Source organism: Hemitrygon akajei, chromosome 14, assembly GCF_048418815.1.
Source record: "Hemitrygon akajei chromosome 14, sHemAka1.3, whole genome shotgun sequence".
Classification (NCBI taxonomy): domain Eukaryota; kingdom Metazoa; phylum Chordata; class Chondrichthyes; order Myliobatiformes; family Dasyatidae; genus Hemitrygon; species Hemitrygon akajei.
This window is the reverse complement of record NC_133137.1, coordinates 66,138,315-66,155,290: the sequence shown is the minus strand read 5'-3', so window position 1 is coordinate 66,155,290 and position 16,976 is coordinate 66,138,315. Positions and strand designations below refer to the sequence as shown.

Sequence of the window (16,976 nt, the reverse complement as noted above, 5' to 3'; positions counted from 1 at the left end):
GTGACAATTTGTAAAAAGAAATCTCTCTGTTTCCCATGTCAGTGACAGAAGATTCAACTTGGTAAGGCATTTAGGTTAAAAAAATAATACATGACTTTTTATCAGTTTGGAGCAAATCATGAGCAAACCCCCTCAACCCACTACCAGCTAACAATTTCCATGAAACCTTAATTTTCATGAAAGATCTTAAAACTCAAGTTATTCTTTCATTATAGATCCCCAATTTAACTCTAATAGTAAGAATGTAAGATCACCAAGTTACTTCCAGTATTCTTAATGAAGGTCTGTTTGGAGTACATGGATTTTTAATTTTAAGAAATTTCTCATAATAACAGACAACTTGCAACTTTAATATTCTGTTAAACAGTATTTGCTGCACAGAAGTAGGGTACAAGCAAATTTTTGGGCCATAGTAATTTCTTTTCAATGCATTTCCTTAATCTAACCTATTAATATATCATCACATTCTTCTTATCCAGACATATTCATCCAGCAATACTTGATATACATCTAGGCTCTGCCTTAGGATAGCCTGTTTCACATTCTAATACACCTGGGGAAAAAATTACTTTGTTTTGGACATCCCAACATTTCATTTCAGATTAATAACTACGGAAGTACCTTACCAGTGTCCACAATCAGTTATGGTATCATTTGCATTATATATTTGACCGTTGAAGTAACAGGTACACTCTTCTTGCTTGACACATTTCATGTTATTTTCATCCAGATAAGGAGCTGTCTCTGGGCACTTTGGATAGCAGCCTAATCAATACAAAAAATTAAATTTATTCAGTGTTAAACATTTATTAGTAGATTATCAATGGATTAAATCATGATTTTATATAATACTTAATTTACTGGCTGGACTCTTGGAATAAAAAAATCAAACTTAACTAACTTAACTCTGTCGTGGGCAAAGTACTGGAGAGTATAACATCGGTAGCTGAGCGAAGGGTGCTGAGTAGGCTACGGTCAATTATGGAAAACCCTGAACATCCTCTACATAGCACCATCCAGAGACAGAGAAGCAGTTTCAGCGACAGGTTGCTATCGATGCAATGCTCCTCAGACAGGATGAAGAGGTCAATACTCCCCAATGCCATTAGGCTTTACAATTCAACCGCCAGGAGTAAGATATGTTAAAGTGCCGGGGTTGATTGTATTTAATGTATTTAAGTAAACTACTTAAGAACTTTTTAAAAGCTATTATTAATGTTTTTTGAGAGAGTGATTTAGAGGCATATCATATTTTTACTGAGTTAAGTATTGTATGTAATTAGTTTTGCTACAACAAGTGTATGGGACATTGGAAAAAATGTTGAATTTCCCCATGGGGATGAATAAAGTATCTATCTATCTATCTATCTATCTATCTAGACCAGTCACATAATTACTGAGGTTACAAGAGCAGGAAAGAAGTTTGGTATACTTTGGCAAAAGATTCACATCCTAAGCTTTTACTCCAGGTCCAATATCGCTGAAGAAATATGACAATTTCCAGGACAAAGAAACCTGCTTAGCTGGCAGCCTGCCACATGCATTCCCATCACCACTGACTGAATGGCTGCAGTTTGTAACATCTTCCAATATGTATTGTAGGCCTCTGTCTCAGTTATTCTGACAACACCTCCCAAAATATACAGTCAAGAAGGATAAGGAAAGCAGGTTCACGGGAAAACCGCCATTCTAAGGTTTCTTTCAAGTTGTATACCATCCTAACTTATATTGCTGGAACTTGAATCTCAACAGCACTGTGGCAGTAATTTCACCTGCAGGACTGCAGTGTTTCAAGCAACCTTCTCAAAACCAATTAGGGATGGTCAATAATACTGACCTTATTGCCAGCACAGATAGTATAAACCTATTTGAAAATACTACTTACTTTAAGAAGTATTTTACAAATAAATTAAATATATTTAAACAGGAATACACACGGAAACAAGATGTTCCACACATTTAAACCAGAAAATTAAGCAATTCTCATTTATATTTTTGATTTGCATGCTATCCTTCTATCCCCTGTGGCTTTTTTATATCTGACTTTAATTGGTTTGCTGGAAATGCCACATTATCTGGGTAGAAGCTTGAAGAGCAGATATCCCATTCTGAGAATTGAGGAAGATTGTCCTTCCTTGCTAGTGTCATGACAGAGCCCAGTTGTTCATGGATAAGTGATGCACTGAGCAGATCTTCTGATTTACTTCTAATGTTAATTCTGTCCCTATCTTTCTTTCATGGATTTTATTTTAATAAAGGTGAACTGCTTATGGCAAAAAAGGCTCTGGCTTTCCTTATACCAATCTGGCCTACACTTCAGGCTGCTTCCTTGTCTGATTAATTCTAAACATACATTAGTAGCAGAAGGAATTGGCAATAAATTTCAACTTCCCAACACTCCCAGAAAAAGAACTAACATAATTCATGAATGGAAAACATGAATGATCAATCCATGTAAAAATCAACAGAGAATTAAATCAATGCCTATCCCCTCAGTGCTGATCTGAACTAATGCCACAGCGTAACAAGGCACTGAACCTTAAACCTTGTGTGTGACTTAGCAGAGAAATATTAGCAGTATCGGAAAACTAGGTTAAAAGTTTGGTTAAAAGTAGCACAAACATAAAGGAAACAAGTAGAATTCCCCCAAAACATCTAAACTATGGTAAAATTATAAAATAAGCCTACCTTCAAGAACTGCAGAAAGTTTTTTTCGAACTGAATGATCAGAACATGTTTTAACTGTTAATGTTCCACATGGCTGGTAGTGCCAGGTGCATTCATTGCCGCCATTATAATAGTCACAGTATACAGCTGCAATGTAAAATGAAAGGAGTTAGTACATTATTGTCAGTAATTTATTCACCACCAAGTGATTAAAAAGGTTTGATTTATGCCATAATCCAAACAACACTGAAATAGAATAGAAATAGTTACCACTTTTTCAAGACCTTTCCATGAAATATGTCTCATGGTGCAGGTCTGTGTACCAGTTAACGTAAATTAAAACTGGACGCCACAGTCCAAGAGTCTGATACAAAACATTCAGCATTCCAAGAATCACACACACATAGAGATGGTAAGAAAACATACTTTAAAGAAGTATTTTAAAATATATCAGTTCCAGAAATTTGCCACCAGCAGTAGGGTATCCACACTAGCTAATGACTTATATGGTAATTTAACATAAATCTTTTAGCTTTACTGACTAAAGGCATCTTGCTCCAACTTAGTGACTCCCTGAGCTTTATAATGTCATTGCATGGCTGGGGCAACAGAAAATAAATCTAACAAATTAAAATTTAAAAAATGAAAACACTAAAGAACACTTTTAAACAATTAGAAACATTAGCATAATTAATTCAATATAACCTTATCTTTCATTATACACTTTGCAACCAGTCCTCTCCAGGCAAATAATTTTCACGATTCACTAGATTCTGAAATGGTTCCAGAGGACTCAAAAATTGCAAGTGTCACTCCACTCCTTAAGAAGGGAGGAAGGCAAAAGACAGGAAATTATAAGTCAGTTATCTTCAATGGTTGGTGAGATATTAGAGACCATTATTAAGAATGAGGTTTCTGTGTACTTGGAGGCATATGATAAAATAAGCCAAGTCAGCATTGTTTCCTTTAGAGGAAATCTTGCCTGACAAATCTGTTGGATTTCTTTTCATAAATAACAGGCAGGATAGATAAATGAGTTAGTAGATGTTGCTTACTTGGATTTTCAGAAGGCCTTTGACAAGGTGCCACACATAAGAGCCATGGGATTATAGGAAAGATATAATAGCATGGACAGAGATTGGCTGACTGACAGGAGGCAAAGAGTGGGGAAAATGTGGACCTTTTCTGGTAGGCTGCTGGTGACCGGTAGTGTTCCTCAGGGATTAGTTTTGGGACCTGCAGGCGGTATTGAGAAAGCAAAGAGTCTGCAAAACGACTTGAACAGATTAGGAGAAAGGGTGAGGAAGTAGCAGATGGAATGGAGTGTAGGGGAGTGTAAGATCATGCACTATGTTAGAAGAAATTACTGGTTTCTAAACAGGGACCAAATTCAGAAATTGGAGGTGCAAAGAGCCAACCAACCAGTTGGAGTGTTCAAGCATATTTTAGTCTTTCAGATTCCTACCTGCTTCAAAAGGGCACTAATCATACCAATGACCAAGAAAAGCAGATTGAGCTGCCTCAACAACTTTTGTCCAGTTGGACTCACATCCAGAATGATGAAGTGTTTTGTGAGGCACAGCATGGCCAGAATCAACTCCTGCCTAAGCAAGGACCTGGATTCACTGCAATTTGCCTGCACCACAATAGAGTTACAGCTGATGCAATCTCACTGGCTCTCCACTTGGCCTTAGAGCACTTGGACAACAGCAATACCTACGCCAAGCTGCTGTTTATTGATTACATCTCAATGTTCAACACCATCTTCCCTCAGTACTAATCAATAAGCTTCAAAATCTGGGCCTCTGTATTTCCCTCTGCAAATGAGTTCTTGACTCCCTTATCTGGAGACAACAGTCAGTGTGGATCAGAAATAACATCTCCTCCTCACTGACCATCAAAACTGGCGCACCAATGCACCTCAAGGACATGTGCTTAGCCCGCTGCTCTACTCTCTTTACACTCTCAGTGTGACTACGCACAGCGCAAACACCATCTATAAATTTGCCGATGACACATCTGTTGTTGACATAATCTCTGATGCTGATGAGGAGGCGTACAGGAATGAGTTAGATTGGCTGGTTGAATTGTCTTGCAACAACAACTGTTCACTCAACATCAGTAAAATCAAATAATTCATTGTGAACTTCAGGAAAGGGAAGACAAGAGAACATACCCCAGTCAAGGGGTAAGCAATGGAAAGGGTGAGTAATTTCAAGTTCCTAGATGTTAACATCTCTGAAAATCTATCCTGGACTCATTATATTGATGTAATTACAAAAATGGCACCCTGGTGACTATATTTTGTTAGAAGTATGAGGACATTTGGTATGTCACCAAAGATTAACAAATTTCTACAGATGTACCATGGAGAGCATTCTTACTGGTTGCATCACCATTTGATATGGAAGAGTCACAGCACTGGTTGAGAAAAGCTGCAGAGGGTTGCATAATCAATCAGCTCCATCATGGGTTCTAGCCTCCCCACCCCGTCAAGTACACCTTCAAAAGGTGATGCCTTAAAACGGCAGCATACATCATTAATGACTCACTCCACCCAGGACGTGCCCTCTTCTAATTACTATTAAAAGAGGGAAGGTACAGAAGCCTGAAGACATGCACTCAATATTTTAGGAGCAGCTACTTCCCCTCCGACATAGATTTTTAAATGACCAATGAACCCAAGTACACTACTTCACTATTTTTGCACAACTTAGTTAATTTTAACATATCTTTTAATCATAATTTATCTACTACATTGTATTGCTGATGCAAAAAGAATTAATGACATATGTCAGTGCTAATAAACTTGATTCCGATTCTGTGTCTGACTAGGAAGTCTTAGTTCAGGATTCCCTAAAGGCTATCTTGCAGGAACAATGTAATGTTAGCATTCATTTTGGGAGGACTTGAATACAGCATAAAAGCAAGCAGGGATGTAATGCTGAGGCATGGGTCCGTTGGTCAGACTGCATTTGGAGTATTGTGAGCAGTTTTGGGCTCTGAATCTAAGAAGTAATATGATGATATTGGAGAGTCCAGAGGATCAAGGATCTAGGAACAACTTCATTCACCATATATATTTAAATGTATTAGGAATTTTCTGTGGTGTGTTGGCCCAACATGCAACAAAAACAACAATTAACAAATTATCTAGAGCAAATATGTATATAAAAATAAAGTTGGAAGTACAGATATGGAATAAATGTGCAAAATACATGTATACTATTATGTATTTAAATGTAAACAGCATTATAAAAAGTGGTTCAAAATGCTCACAGTGCAGCGAATGAGGTCATACATAGAGGTGGAAGAGGTTACTAGAATGGTTGATCTGATTGACTGCCCGTGGGAAAGAACTTTTAAGATGGTATGAACTTTTTGTTTTAAAACCCTTATGGCACTTTCTGGAAAGTGCACTAGAATGATCTTGAGAATGCAATGGTTAATAATATGAGGTTAATCATATCATATAATATAATAATATGATAGTTCTGGGCCTGTACTTGCTGGAAGAATGAGGAGGGATCTCTTATCGGGTACGGAAAGGTGTAGAGAGAATGGGCATTGACAGGATGTTTCCAATAGAGGGGAAGTCTAGGACCAGAGACTGCAGTCTCCATATACAAGGACTTCCCCTTAGAACAGAGATGAGGAAGAATTTACTTACTCAAGGCTTGGTGCATCTGTGGAATTTATTGCCACACATGGCTTTGGAAGTCAAGTCATTGGGTATATATAAAGCATAGGTTGATAGGTTATTGATACGTAAGGGTTTCAGAGATTGAGGAGAAGGTAAGAAAATGGGGATAATAAAACAGCCATGACTATGCAGAGCATATTCGATAGGCCAAGTGGCCTAATTCTGCTCCTGTGTCTCATGGGCTTAGGGTCTTATGAATGGACTCACTGTCTCTGCACCAGATCTAAAGTGGCAGAAGATCAGGAGAAGATCAGTAACTATTGGGGAATTGCTACTGAATACAACAAGGAATCCATCTTTGCAGCAAATTCAGAGTGTCAACAAGTTTCAGACTTCCAGATTTGCTTTCTTAGCATGTACTAGCAAACAAAATCAGTCTTATAAAAGTAAGTGTCAGAAATTACTATTATGTGATCATTTTACCATTAGCATTCATCTTCAGTGAACTATGTAACTTCAATTTAATGCGAAAAGCTTTCCTGCAAGTATAGGATATAATAAACTTCCATTAATCCAGCACTTCAAAGATGTTGGTCATGACAAATAGCAGATTTTCTGTGCCGTTGGAAGTATTGTGTTTATACAGTACACCTATTTATTTTTTAAGATGTTATAAATTAATATTTCAGTGAACCCAATAAATTTTAAAAGAGCATGGGAAGTTGATCCAAGCGAGTGTGGCCCTCAGACCCAGAGGAGTTCAAAGAAAATATGTGAACTAGGAACCTGATAAATGAACATGAGAAAGGGAACCAAAACCCAATGTGTGGATGGGAAGAGTGGAAACAGAGATTGGTGCATGAGAGGGCCACAGTGTGTGGATGTGGATCATAGGAAATAGGACAGGGAGAATGGAAAGAAGCACAAAAGCTGGAATATGGCAAATGAACAAATATAAGCTGATGAGTCAGATGCTGAACCCTTGGGAATTTAGAATGGATGGCGGAATAGAGGAGTTTTATTGTAGTTTAAATGAAAATTTCCATGAAACTAATAGACTTACGACATCGTTCAGGTGTTCTCCAGCGAACACAAACATCAACTTGATTACAAGCCTCTGCATACACTGCTACAGCAGTACAGAATCCCAGATACTTCCCCTCCTTATCACAGGCACACGCTTCTTCAAGACAAGCTTCATAGTATGGGTCAGGGTCAACCTGTTAAAGAGTCAGAAAATCAGAAACCAAATCGATACTTTAAAAAATATTTATTTTAAATGTGAGGAACAACCTTAATAATACTTTTGTTTACAGATGCACAGGAGATGATTTGGGTAGAATATGCACTGAGGAAATCTTCCAGAGAGCTCTTGGGCTGGCAGCGATTGGCCTCTATTCAATATGACCTCCTTATTTCCCATTCAGCAGAGATCTAGATTTCTGAAGGTATCCCATTTGACCATTCCTGACCCACCACATGCAGTAGTAAACTCAGTATAAAACTATCTTAATGTTAAGAGCTGTTACCTTATCCTCTCCTCTATTCCAGTTAGAGATGGCTAGGTTGTAAAGACAATGAAAATAATAGAGCCAAATCACATATTTGTATCTGTATGTCAATGAGCAGATTATGGAAGGGGAACCTGAAATGGTGGGATGACTATTTCCATTCATCCTAGTACTACAAAGTCATACTGCACAAGGAACAGGCAGCTTGGCCCACCAGATCCATGTTAACCTTTTTGCCTATCTGCATTAATTCTTTTTGCTCAAGGTCCATATCTTTATATGCTTGTCTAAAAGCCTCTTAAATTTATTATGTCTTATTTCACCATGTCTTATGATAGTGCATTCCATTTTCTCTCTGCGATGCTTAGAGAATGGTTAATGCACAGAAATTTACTTTCACTGAAGCTATGCAAAAGCTATAAGCTGCAGGAACAAATTGTTGAAATGTGAAGAGTAAATTTAGAACAGTGTTTTACCTTATTGTGACATTGTTGAAAGATTCCATCTGCATTTTTAATAATGGAACATTTTTTTTCTGCCCACGCAGCACAAAATGGATTGTCCTCACAAGGAAAACTTTGATCCAGTGAACTGGGACACGATTCTGTAGTTTTCCAACTGTTTCCAAACTCAATGGGATTACTTGCTTCAAAGTTAGATTTTGTTCTTTGGTCATCGTCAGTCTTACCATTGAAGTTTCCACAGAGACCACACACTTTGCCCTGTTGTACAAGTTATAAAGTAATCAAAATGTTATTAAAATATTAATCTGGCATTTCAAAATCAATTCAAATAAACTAAATAGGCTAACATATTCCTCCATTCAGATGCATATGTTGAAAACATTAATCAGGTTATGGTTATATCTGCATTGGTTCATATGAAATAAGTCAGTTCAGCATGGCTGGCATGCCAGAACTTACACCACAGCATTGCTGGATTAGGTAAAAGGACAAGGACAATGATTATAATCACCAAAGATTCTACAGATGCTGGTAATCCAAAGCAAAACATTCAAAATGCTGGAGGAATTCTGTAATGTGAAGGGCTAATTTACTTGCTGGTCAAAAGCAGCCTCTACTGTACTGATTGTTGATTGGCCCATTTGAAGGATGCTGCAGCTCTTTCCCATTGGTTGCCTTGCTTGCCAGGACACCAGTGTCTGATTCTAGGCTCCTCAGGGGTGTAAGAATAGCACATGTGAGAGACTTGCTCGCTTTTCCTTTATCTCCAGAGGTTCCTCTTCACACTGAAGTTACAGCCATTGGGAAAGCATGCTGCAGATATAGGAAAACCCACACGCACACCTAGTTAAGTATCTGTTGAATGTTTAGTTTAGTAGTTGTGCAACTTGGGGAGATGAAATGAAGTACCTGTTGAGTTTGGGGTGTAGCTGCGTGTTTGGTGTCAAAGTATTTGTGGCTTGCATTGGCACGGATGAGTGTACATTTGCCTTGGATGTTTGGTTGAGTATTTTATTGTTAGTCTGTGGATTAATGGTTGATGTGCCTGGTGTCTTATATCTCAGTTACTGAACCCATGAACCTGCTTCCCTGTGACAAACTCTCAGTCTGAAACATCAACTGTCTGTTCATTTCCACTGGAAACTGCCCGAACTGATGAGTTCCTCTAGCATTTTGTATGTGTTGCTGGAGAAAAGGATCAATTGAGTAGATCTCAACAGTAGAGAGCACTGAAGGATATGACTTCAGAAGTCATGTGGCAATTGGTTAGACCACACTTAAAGTACCGTGTACAATTCTGGTCAACTGTGGTGGTGATAGAAAGAGTGCAGACAAGATTCGCCAAGATGTTGCCTGGAATGAAAGGCTGTAATTATAAGGAGAGGTTAAATAGACTCTCATTAAAACAGAGGAGGTTGAAGGGTGATTTTATACAGGTTTATAAAATTATTAGGGGCACAGATGAGACGGATAAAATCTTTATTTTTCCCCAAGTTTAGAACTAGAGAGTACAGGTTTAAGAAAAGAAGGGAAATTTTTAAATGAGATCTGAGGAGTAAGTTTTTCACAAAGAGAGTATTGAATATCTGGATCAAAGTTTCAGGAGAGCTGGTGGAGGCAGATACAATGACAATGTTTGGACAGGTCCTTGGATAGAAAGGTATTGAAGGATGCAGGAAAATGGGATTAGCATAGTTAGAAATTATGGTTAGAATTGAGGGTTGAAAAGACCTGTTTCTGTGTTATGCATTTCTATTATTCTAAGTTCTCATTAAATAGAACCATTAATAGAAATAGCATGTGGTTAACAGGGCAGAAGTGGACTGGAATACAGAACAACTGACCACATTGTTTTGCATCATATTTGAACAATGGGTCCTTGATAAGTACTGGATTGTCAGTAATGCCTCAGGAACTGCACTCCCAACACCTGGCAAGGCCTTTGAGAAAGTAAACTGGGGGAAAACAACACTGCTTTGATCTAGTTTGTTGCTGGATTAAAATGAATGGCAAAACAGGTAATAAAATGTCTTACTACCCATTAACATCATATAAATATTTACTCTCTTCTGCAACAATCTGAAAACAGGTAGGCTTTTTTAATTGTGAGGACCAAAATAATTTCGATAATTTCCTGTGGTTTCTCAGTACTTTAGCTCTACAGTTAACTGTCACCTTGAATTTATGTACTCTGGTTTAACAGACCACAAGAGCCATTTGGAGTAAAACAACAAACAATTCTTCCAGTCATCATCCAGACTATTAGTGAAAACATATAGGAACAGAGGTTATAGTTTCCCTAAGGAAAGATATTCTTGCCATAAAGGAAGTGTAATGAGTGCTCTCTGGATTTATCCCTTGAAAGATAAATGGAGGAAAATATGTTCATTGTTTTTGAAGCTCAGAAGAATGAAAGGCAAACTTGTTGAAACACCTATAATTCTTAGAAAGTTCAACAGGTAAAATTCTCTGGCTAGAGAGTTAGGCGAATAGACCAGAGTCTGAGGAAAAGGGCTCATCAACTTTGTGACAGCAGTGAGTCGAAATTTCTGCTCTTGAACAAGCTGTGGGAATTTAACAAACACAAAGAATGATTTATGGCTAATTCAGCAGTGTTTTTTCAGGATATGTTACTTTCCCATTGATGACCCGAGAAATTTTAATGATTGAGGGAAATTCAAAGGGCAATGAAGGATGATGAGGAAAAAAAATTTTTTATTTGTTGGTTGGAGTTCAACTCCTGAAGTTACGTTACTTGATTGACCATTGTTCCTCTATTCACTATCCATCTAATCCAAAATTGGTGTATACTTGATGATATTCTAAGAAGATAACTGTTTTGTTTTCTGTCAATATTATTCTGATGTGCTATGGTTCAAAGAAGAATGCTTTTGTTTAGCTCTTTCACGTGGTCTTTTTGAATCAAGTGCATATGCATCGCATTGCTGACAATCTGTCTGACACATCTTCATATGTATACCATCACAGTGCCATTTGTCTTAATTCAGAAAAAAATCATAATTCTTATACAAAAGAGTACATTTAAATTCAAAGCCCATTTTACCTTCCAGCGTTGATCCAGTGTGACTGAAAGCCTTGTGTGTTTGTCCCATATCACATTGATTCCATTGGGAAATGTAATGCTTAAATAAAGGCCAATGGTGTGAACTGAATAAGAATCAAGGCAACGTGAACTGGAATTTTCAAAGGACTCTTTTACTTTTCCTTCTTCCAAAATTAATACTTCACCCTAAAAAATCACAAGTTTGGCAAAGTTATGCTCAATGGTAACTTTTATCATTGATAGTCATAAATAAAATTTGCATTCTAAAAACTTCTTTGATGACAGCAGCAAAGCTAAGTAATAACTGTAAAATTGAAGATATACCTGATTAATAATTTTAACCTTTCTTTCACATGTCACTCCATTTTCACAACAAGGAACACTTTCTATAAGTATTTGGAATGTTCCATCTTTTCCATTGCAGTGGTCCTGAGTAAAAGATAGTTTTAAATAAAAACATGGAGTATAATTTGTATTCCTGTGAACAGTTCAATAATTAATACCAACAGGCACACTAATATAATGAGAAAAATACACAAAACAATTTCACTTTTAAACCAGAAATATGATTAGTTATACAGTCATATTGAAAAGTAATTGCAATGAACCATGTTGTTAGTTAGGTACTGATAAAAAGTATTGTAATATCTGTTTCAAGTCCAAGTTCAGTTTATTCTCATTCAGCCGTACACATGTATACTGCCAAACGAAACAACACTCCACTAGACAAGGTGCACAACACAATACATATAACTCAAACACATAACATATAAAGCAATATTATTACTAGTAAATTAATAAATACTAAGGTGCTTTTACAACACAAGTTCAAAAGTAAAAAGAATAGCGCTACTGGTGCTTCATACATGATGAGACCTGGATGATAGCAGGGCGTTCAGTAGTCATGTGACCTAGGGGGAGAGGCTGTTTCTCATCCTAACAGTTATTGTCCTAATGTTACTGTACCTCCTTGCCTGATGGTAAGGGGTCAAAGAGATTGTTGGACAGATGGCAAGGATCATTAACAAATACTAGGGGCCCTGTGTATGTAACGCTCCTGATAAGTCCTCTCAGAGACCCTGAAGATCCTCTCCGCAGTCATCACAATCAGTAAAAATTTAAATATATTAATCATTTCCTCTGAAAAGTAAATTAAACGTTTGGTATTACAACTTACCCCTACTAATATATATTCACAATTGCCATCAAACTTGAATCGCAAATCATCAAAAGTTATGTAGTGACCTTCACCATAAACTTGACAGGTCTTTGAACATGGCTTCTCAGTACAATGCCACATTCCACCTTGGCAAGTGCTACAATATAAAGAATGGTGAAATTTATTTCATAATATCAGGCACTTTTTATAATATGAAATACATAAATTTTACCATATCTTGGACCTCACCATTTTTTGCAATTATCTTCAATAACTTTTCCTTTGGGATAACTGATTCCTTCTAATAAACAAGGGCAATTTTCAGGGGAAACACAGTTTCCGTCATCATCTTCAGCTTTCCCTTCAGGACAAATACATTCGGATACACATTTGTCTGGCTGTTATGAAAAGAAAGCATGAAAGTTATTTCTTGAGAGTAATTCTGTAATATCAAAAAATAATTAGTAATAAATGAATTGATAGACAGACAGATAAAACTCAAGACAGTTAAAAGACAGATGAAGTTGTGTGTATGTGCCCTACATTTGGTAATGAAAGAATGCACTGTGGGATAGAACAGCAGGAAACAGCAGAGCAGTTAAGTTAATATTTGCTTTTGCCTTCACAAAAGGGAACACAGATAACCTGGAAGTGTTAGGGAAACACAAACCAAATGAATTAAAGATCAAAAGAAAATTACTATTAGTAAGAAAATACAATTGACACAAAAATAAATAAATACTAAATAATGTTCAGTGTTCAAAACTGAAGGAGATATCCATGGAGGTAGTGGACTCATTTGTCACATTTTCCAGAATTCTATACATTATAGAATAGTTCTTGCAGATTGTGAATAGTAAATGTAATCCCACTTTTTCAAAGAGGCAAAATTGCTGTGAAATTTGTTGTTGTGGAGCAGAAGAACATTGCAGTACATAATATTAAACCCTCTGATGGCAGAGGGAAGAAGTTATTCCTGGATCATTGAGCATGTGCCTTCTAACTCCTGTATCTACTCCCTGATGGTAGTAATAAGAAGAGGGCATGTCCTGTGGACAGGGGTCCTTAATGATGGATGCTGCCGTTTAGAGGCATTGCTCCTTGAAGATGTACTGGGTGCTGGGGAGGCTAGCACCCATGATGAAGTTGACTGAGCTTATAACTTTCTGCAGTTTATTTCGATCCTGGGCAGTTCTCACACTCCACCCACCCCAATACCGGATATTGATGCAGCCAGTTAGACACTCTTCATGGTACATATGTAGAAATTTGCGAGTGTATTTGATGCCATAACAAACCTCCTCAAACTCTGAATGTTATACAGCCACTTCCATGCCTTCTTTGTAATCGCATCAATCTGTTAGGCCCAGTATAGATCCTCGTAGATGCTGGCACCCAACAACTTCAAATTGCTCTCTCTTTGCACTTCTGATCCATCTATGAGGACTGGTGTGTGTTAGCTCATCTTACTCTTTGAGAAGTCCACAATCAATTCTTTGGTCTTACTTATGTTGAGTGCAAGGTTGTTGCTGCAACACCATTCAAATAGCGGATATATTTTGATCCTGTACACCCTCTTGTCACCATCTGAAATACCGCCATTGATAGTTGTGTCATCAGCAAATTTACAGATGGCATTTGAGCCATGCCAAGCCACACAGTCATGGGTGTAGGTAGAGTAGAGCACACATCTCTGAGGTGTGCCAGTGAGACAGAGATTTTATTTCTGATCTGCACAGACTGTTATTTTCCAGTTAGAAAGTCAAGGATCCAGTTGCAGAGGGAGATACAGAGGCTCAGGATTTGGAGTTTCTTGATCAAACCTACAAGAATGATTGTCTGAACTGGTGAGCTGTAGTCAATAAACAGCAGTCTGACCACCATAAGTATTAATATTGTCCAGATGATCTAAGGCTACATGAAGTGCCAATGAGATCGCATCCGCTGTAGACCTACTGTGGCAAAAGGTAAAATGCAGTGTATCCAGGTCCTTGCTAGAACAGGAGTTGATTCTAGCCATAACCAACCTCTCAAAGCACTTCATCACTGTAGATGTGCGTGCTTCTGAATGATAGTCATTCAAGTAGCTCACCCTGTTCTTGCTGGGAAATGACAGAGCTAATATTATTTGAGGTCATCCAGTTCAGTAAGAAAAGCAAAAACCCAGTGTATTAACAACTGTTAACAAGACTTGGGTATTCCTAAACATCAGTCAGTGAACATAAACATTCATATATAATGCCTTGTAAAAGTATTCAGCCCCTGCAACTATTTTGACATTTTACTGTATAATTTTTTAAATTTGAAGTATATTGAAGTATGAATTTTTGAGCTAATCTACAAAATATTATGCATCATGTCAAATCAGAAGAAAAATTCCAAAACCTGTCAGATATTTACTATTAATTAAAAACCAAAATTGTGAGGCTGAAAATGTATTTATTTCCTTTGTAATTATTACACTAACTTTCCTCAGGTGCAATATTTTATATTACCTTACCGACTCGCTCAATTGGTTGATGTCAAAAATTGGAGGATAACCTGTTTTCAATGAATTCTTAAGAACAAATACCGATCTCTCTGTAAGATCCAACAGTATGATTGGTTTTCAACAGAACAAAACAAAATCAGACCAAGAAGCATTCAACACAAGTCAGGGAAACGATAATAGAGACACACAAATATGGGGAAGAGTACAAGACCATCTGAAAGCCACTGAACATACTTCAGAGCTCAGTGCAATCCATCGTGAAAATTTGGAAAAAATATGAAACCACAGCCACACTGCCTAACTGCCTAGGTCAGGCTAACAATCTAAACTTGTTTTCCAGGGAAGAATGACACTTGTAAGAGAGGCTATTGTGATGACAACAGTCACTGTGAGTGAGCGATGGAAGTCAGTGGATGCAGCTGGAGATGAAGTTCATGGCAATCCAATCTCTAGGGTGTTGCCCATAAAGGGTATTATGGAAGAGTGGCAAGGAAGAAGCCCTTGCTAAAAAAAAATGCCCTTGTATGTAAAGACTTTGTAAAGTGTCACTTAGAAGATACTATAACGATGTGGAAAAATGTCTTTTGGTCAGAGAAGCATATGCAAGACCCTTGAGTGGCCCAGTCAGAGTCCTGACCTTAACATGATCCAACATCTCTGGTAAGACCTCAAGTTTGCTATCCACTGCCGCTCCCCAACTAAGCTGGCACAGCTTGAGCAATTTTGTGAAGAAGAATGGGCAACTCCTGCTCTATCACGTTGTGCAAAGCAAATAGAGACTTACCCTGAAAGAATACAGACTGTAACAGCTGCGAGATGTGGTTCAACTAAGTACTGAGCAAAGGGGGATGAATACTTTTGAACTTCTGACATTTCAGTTTTTGAATTTTTAGTTTTTCATGCTTTACAATTTTATCTGTTTTGGGGGCTGTACTGTGAAAAAGGAGCATGTGATTACAAATAAAAATTCTCGGTTAAGTTGATCAAAATCCCTGGTTGTAATACTCATGTGAGAAAAGAATTGTGGGCTGAATCCTTTTTGCAAGGCACTGTAGCACAATAGGTTAAGAAAGCAAATGTTATGTTGGCTTTGATCATTATTCCTAGACTCTGAATTTCTCTCGTAATGTATCCAATATATTACCCCTGATTTGAATGGCATGTTCAATATATTGTGTTTACATTAGAATAGATTGTTATGTTATTGCTCAATATTTTGTTTTGTATGCCAGTTTTTCTTCTCAATTTTAACAAGCTTGTAATGTTGGACATCACTTACACATGCTGATTCCAAGTTTCTGCATTTCTTTCCACAACGAGCTGGACCTCCAGCAGCAGGACAACGAAGAAGTTCCTTTCCCCCTTTACACACTAACAAACACAAGAAAGGAGTATTATTTCATGGAGATTTCATTGCATGCCTTAGAACATAAAAGCTTGAAAAGATACTAATTATACCTTTGGGAGCAACCGTGGTTGTAATTTCATTGCAGGTAATTGAACCACTTTCACAGTAACTGGTGGAACAGAAGAAGAAAGGTAACGGATCTAGTTTCACTTAGTCAATGACTAAACTTTGATAGTTTTGACAGGTTTTCTTACCAATTATCAACTCTCTCTCCAGGTTGAATATATACGCCCTTGTAAAAACATGAACAGTCTTCACTATTTACACAGAATCCATTTTCATTCATGTACTTGCCCTCAGGACAGCCACAGCCATAAACTGGAGTATCCTTCACATTACAGGTGAAATCATTTTTTGATAGAAATCTGCAGTTACGGTTACAGGCTGTCACGTTATTGCCAAAAACTTGATTGTTCTCACAGGTTTTATCTGGAAACAAAAAACAAGAGTAAAGATGAGAGCCAATGAAATCCATTCCCAAAGTACTCACAATCATCCTGGAAAAGTATGAAATGATTTACTTTGGAAGGTAGAACTTGATAAGGTCGAACAGAGTTAATAACAGGATC

The 16,976-nt window shown here is 37.4% G+C and overlaps 1 protein-coding gene across 1 annotated transcript in view; it reads right to left on the bottom strand.

The window, feature by feature from the left end:
- LOC140738651 (uncharacterized) overlaps positions 1-16,976 on the bottom strand; it is a 105,213-nt gene that overhangs the window by 46,062 nt on the left and 42,175 nt on the right. Inside the window, exons 18-28 of the mRNA XM_073066271.1 lie at positions 16,602-16,836; positions 16,458-16,516; positions 16,279-16,370; positions 12,758-12,906; positions 12,527-12,665; positions 11,674-11,778; positions 11,350-11,535; positions 8,298-8,543; positions 7,374-7,530; positions 2,689-2,814; positions 627-765 (exon numbers count right to left, since the gene is read on the bottom strand). Coding sequence (XP_072922372.1) covers positions 627-765; positions 2,689-2,814; positions 7,374-7,530; positions 8,298-8,543; positions 11,350-11,535; positions 11,674-11,778; positions 12,527-12,665; positions 12,758-12,906; positions 16,279-16,370; positions 16,458-16,516; positions 16,602-16,836 — 1,633 coding nt within the window. The remainder of the gene's footprint in view (positions 1-626; positions 766-2,688; positions 2,815-7,373; positions 7,531-8,297; positions 8,544-11,349; positions 11,536-11,673; positions 11,779-12,526; positions 12,666-12,757; positions 12,907-16,278; positions 16,371-16,457; positions 16,517-16,601; positions 16,837-16,976) is intronic.